Here is a 5,617-nt window from a genome sequence, read left to right as displayed (position 1 = left end):
GACACAATACAAGAAAATACCAAGAAAGATCACTTTTTGTCTCAAAAAGACTTAAGGACTAGGAGTGTGCTTGTAGACACCGGGTCGTTTGGTACATGATGAATAAACAGTAGTTACTATAAATAGGGAAATAAAATAATTTTGAGATATAGTGAATCCCAAGCTTTATGGTGAGAAAATGATTAATTTCCTTATATGGCGTATCAAAACAATTCCTTTATATCTTATACTATTTCGATTTACTTTTATTTGTCACGCTTGCTTTCGTTTTTTTTTTTACTTTTTACATGAGGTATAAGAGGTCGAATATAATGGGTATGAGGAAAGACGGGGGAAGCTAACTAACAGTGAGGGGATTCATCCAAACTCCCTTCCGCAGAATATTATACTACTATTTATACAAGCTTAAAATGATTATTCATGTATATATAGCAGACGTTGAACCCCCTTCGACTAGTTCTTTTGTTCCTATTTTTCGATTTTGAACCCCCTTAGTTAAGATTAAGGAAAGGTTGGTATAGGTCGGTGAAATATTGAAGAGAGATGATTAGATAGGACATAGTGTAATTTTTTACTTTACGAGAGTTAATTTTACTAATATTCAGTTTAAATTGAATTTATTTAAAATTCAAATGTTTGATAACTATAAGAAAGAATACTACTTCTTCGGATTCAATTTATTATCTGGTTTTGATTTGACATTGAGTTTTAAAAAATAAAGAATATTTTTAAATTTTACAATTAAATTATGTCTTGTACTTGTATGGTTCACTTTTATTTGTCACATTCGACTTTGTCTATTTTTACTTTTCAAGAAAGCTATGAGAGGTTGGATATAATGAACACGAGCAGAGGTTGATGTAGGTCAATGAAATAGTGGAGAACATAGATTAGAAAAGATATAGTATAACAAAATTTATTTTAAAAAATTCAAATGTTTAAAAACTATAGAGAAAATCTACTTTTATTGTTTTAATTTGTTTTTTTTTTTTTATTTTGACTTGACATGAAATTTAAGAAAAACGAAGAATATTGTAATTCTTGTGGCCGGAGTCCTACACTTAATATATGTAGAATATATCAACATATCATTTAATCTTGTTGTGTTAAACATATCGTGTGGAAAGTTAAAGCATTATAAAAAAATAAAACATATATTTTAAACAACTAAAAAGAAACGTACGGCAAATAGATTAAAACAGAGGGAGTAGAATAAGTTGTAATCCTTTTTGTATAAATATAATTAAAAATATATTTGAAAATACTGATCAACATCAATGCAATTTAATTCTCAAAAAATAAAATATGACAAGTAAATCAAACGAATAGAATGATAATTTTATACATAGATACATCTATAATATATTAAAAGTGTGAAGACCTTTAAAAAAGTGATTTGAACTTTTTGCCCTACATTAAAAGACTTTTCTTTAGACAAAACTGTATTTTCACTATTTTTTAAATTTATTATTTAATTATTTTTTATTATATTAACTAAACTTCCTAAAATATATGAGACTCCTAAAATATATGGTAGAAGTATTAATTAATATTTTTCTTTCTACTGTTCAAGTAGAAAAATACTCCTAAAATATGACTAATTTATTATTTAATTATTTTTTTATTATATTAACTAGACTTCCTAAAATATATGGTAGGACAATTAATTAATATTTTCCTTTCTACTCGATTTTCTAAAATATATGTTAGGAGAATTAATTAATAATTTTTCTTTCTACAGTTTGATTTGAAAAATACTCCTAAAATAGGACTCTATTAAGAAAATACTCAATAAATATTAATTATCTTATTATTTTACTTTAATTTACAGATGTTAGATAAATGTGGGTCGGCTTTGAATTTGTTTTACATAAATGTTAGGTTTAATTGTATTATCATAATATCTATATTAATTTGTTATTTTGTGGTAGTTTACAGTTTGCAGATTAATCTCGATTGGTTTTTAAAATTTTTTATGTGTAAAATTTAAGTTTAATTGTATTATTGTTATATCACTTTTATCGTATTATTTTATTGCAATTTACAGGTGATAGATAAATGTTGGTCCGCTTTGAGAATTTTTTTATGTAAAGGTTAGGTTTAGTTGTATTATTTTGATATCTCTATTATTGTATTACTTTGTTATTGTTTACAGATGTTAAGTGAGTGTCGAACGACTTTGAGAAAATTTTTGTGTGTAAAGATTAGATTTAGTTATGTTATTTTGATATCTCTATCATTATATTATTTTGTTATAATTTATAGATGGTAGATGAATGTCGATCGACTTTTAAAAATATTTTGGTAAAGATTAGGTTTAATAAATAAATTCTCCATCAAAAGATATTAGTTTTTTTCTTCATTTTTTCTTTTGCTTTTTTTTGTTTTCTCTTTTTTCATGTTTCAATTTTTTCTTTCTCGTTATCTTTTTTCCATTTTGTCTTTTTTTTCTTCTTTTTCTTCTTCTTTTTTCTTTTTGTTTTGTTTTTGTACTGATCAATTAGAGAAATACTCCTAAAATAGTATAGAAAAATACTCCTAAAATAGAATTTCACTAAGTAAATACTTCTATAAATATTAAGATTCATGTTAAACTAGAGAAAAAATCAATTTACTTATTGAGAAAATATGATAGATGCTCATCTAATTTGATTCAGCTGCATGTCTAGATTCGTGGATGTTTAATTTTCTAATCCTCAACTTCTTCACTATTTTTGTCAACATAATAAAATTCAACGTGTGTGTGTATATATATATATATCTTCTTTACTTTCATTCAATTCATTCTTTAGTGTCAAAATTTTTGCTCAGACAAGAATTATTTTCATCAAAACTGAAGTTTTGTGATCACTATTGTATTATTTTGTTATAGTTTACAGGTTGTAGATGAATTTACAGGTGGTAGATGAATGTTGGTCGGCTTTGAGAATTTTTTTGGGTGAGGGTTAGGTTTAATTGCATTGTTTTTATATCTCTGTTTTGCAAATTTTTTTTGTATAAAGGTAAAGTTTAGTTGTATTATTTTGATATCTCTATTGTCATATTATTTTGTTATAGTTTACAGGTGATAGACGAGTGTCGGACGGCTTTGAATTTTTTTTTGTGTAAAGGTTAGATTTAATTATATTGTTTTAATGTCTCTATCATCTTATTGTTTTGTTGCAGTTTATAGGTGGTAGATGAATGTCGATCGGCTTTGAGAAATTCTTTTGGTAAAGGCTAGGTTTAATTAAATCAATTCTCCAAAAGATGTTAAATTTAATTATTGTATTTATATTTATTATTTAAACAAATTTGAACTCAATAAAGTGAGGTACACTAAACTAGTTTTATAATACATGGTATCCCACTTTTACTAATATTATTTACAACAGTGGCTTTTATGGCTTTGATTATTTTTTTGAGATAAGCATCCAGTATTGCCTCGAACTATGGTCAAAGTTGTTACAACTCACTCCAACTTCACAGAGATCCTATTACCCCCGAACTCAATTTTAGCATATTTTTGTCACTCTTTTATGCTGACGTAGCACGTTTATTATATAAAAGGGGCTTCACGTCAAAGATGCCACGTCAGCTAAAAAGATCGACAAAAGATGTTACGGCAGCACAAAAGGGTGAAAAAAATACGCTATAATTGAGTTCAGGGGTAATAGGATCCCCTGAATTTGGAGTGTGTCGTAGCAAATTTGGTCATAGTTTGGGGGTAGTAGATGCTTTACTCTATTTTTTGAGAAAACTTGGTTTGAATTTAGATGCAGCCTATTTAGAAGAAAGAAGTATACAAAGACTATTGTTGTGTAAAAATTTTCTTTGAAAAGTAACTTTTGTTCTTGTTTGAAAGAACTACAATGCTTTTATATAACTCTTAGCTAATGGTCTAGCTCTGCCTCTGCAAAGGGGTGTAATATAGACGACCTACCCTTATGCAAGACGATTCTATGGCCTCATTCCAATGACTTTTAGGTCACAAAGCGACACATATGTAAGCAGCCTACCCTAACACTGCTTCCAATGCTCAAACCTGTGACCTATAGATCCCATGGAGAATTGCATAACTGCCACCATCAACAACTGATTCCACGACACAAACCTATGACTGGCATATATGTAAGCAACCTATATGTATGTGCAAGTACCAGTCTGACTTCGCAGATCGAACTCGTGAGCTATAAGTCACATGTAAACTTTATTGGCAGCCTATCCTGCTGTTCAGGTACTAATGAGTGATTTGGACGACTCGAGCTCACGCACAATTATCCTTGCTCAAAAGCCAGAGAAAAATGATTCTCATAATGTACAGAGTGTGATAGTGCAGTATACTTTCTTAATTCTTACTATTAAAAAGGGCAGCCCGCTGTGCTAAAGCTCCCGCTATGCGCAGGGTTTGGGGAAGGGCCCCACCACAAGGGTGTATTGTACGCAACCTTACCTTGCATTTCTGGCAGAGGCTGTTTCCAAGGTTTGATCTTGTGACCTCCTGGTCACATGGCAACAACTTTACCGGTTAATCCAATTCAAAAGCAGCGTCGACGAAAATTATTTGACTGGTGAAGGGAAAGAATACCTTCAACTACTAGGGATGGTTTTTAAATAAAAACAAAACAATAATAATCAAGAGGAGTATAGAACTAATGTATTCATTTATCTCAACTTTCCTCTTTGAGAGAACCATAGAAAAGTACTCTTGAGCAGTTCCATAGTCATTTACATTAGCATTTGCATTCCTTGAGTACGAAGAAGAAAATATATGAATGAAAACAAAGAAGAGACTCTCTAGGTCAAAATTCCTAAATGGTATGTAGAACAAAAAGGATTAGCGCTATGTATATACTCGTAAAGCTTTACCAATCGTTGCTTATTCTGCTGCTGCCGATGGTACTTTGGCCAAACTGTTAGCAATCAGTTCTTCTGAAGACGACTCCTCAAACTTGGGGACAAAGCTCATCGTGTAGTGGAACTCGATTTGTAGGAGCTGATGAAGGGGTGTCGATGCCATCAATCCTTTCTTTACATCAACTTGTAACTCCCTAATAGGGATTGCTGCCAAAAAAACTCTTAATATACTCTTTACATGCCTCTTTATCTCTATAAATAATGTTCTTTTCAGGTATCCTGTCTTCCTGCATACTGTCGTCGCTGTTGGTGCTCATGACAATATTGCTTTCATCCGCAGCCTCTTTGACATCGGTTTTCTCTTTTCTATCGCAAGATGGCTTATCATCTGATTGTTGAGACTCACTAGGTGCTTTCATAATTTTTGTATCTTGGTCGAATTTGAGGATATATGCGTGATTACAACCCTCAAAAAGCCTCTCCCCAAGTATGTCAATGATATAGTACGCGTCTTTTTCAACCTTGAGGATAAAGAAGTGGTCATTCCAACTCATAATGTAAACACAGGAGTCGCCATTACGAGGAGTTTCTTGAGCGGACTTAGAAATCTCGTCCCATATGTTGTCAAAAGACATGGAACCATGAAGGAAGTGGAATCCTTTCTCTTCTTCGATTCCTTCAGGATGAAATAACCCAATGAATGATTTTTCTGAGACTACTGAGAGTGGACGCACTTTAGCCTCGAGAACTATCTCGAGGTCAAAATGCTTATCTGGGAAAC

General features: G+C 30.9%; 1 protein-coding gene across 1 annotated transcript; it reads right to left on the bottom strand.

The window, feature by feature from the left end:
• Positions 1-4,858: 4,858 nt before the first annotated feature.
• Positions 4,859-5,471, bottom strand: LOC124891260. The gene is made up of 2 exons (XM_047403055.1): positions 5,132-5,471; positions 4,859-5,043 (listed from the first exon to the last, which is right to left on the bottom strand). Exons 1-2 carry the CDS (start codon positions 5,469-5,471, stop codon positions 4,859-4,861), a joined length of 525 nt encoding a protein of 174 aa, XP_047259011.1.
• Between the last annotated feature and the right edge of the window lie 146 nt (positions 5,472-5,617).

This window comes from Capsicum annuum, unplaced genomic scaffold (genome assembly GCF_002878395.1).
Source record: "Capsicum annuum cultivar UCD-10X-F1 unplaced genomic scaffold, UCD10Xv1.1 ctg32971, whole genome shotgun sequence".
NCBI classification, from domain to species: Eukaryota; Viridiplantae; Streptophyta; class Magnoliopsida; order Solanales; family Solanaceae; genus Capsicum; species Capsicum annuum.
The sequence above is the reverse complement of the archived record's forward strand: the minus strand, read 5'-3'. Positions and strand labels throughout refer to the sequence as shown.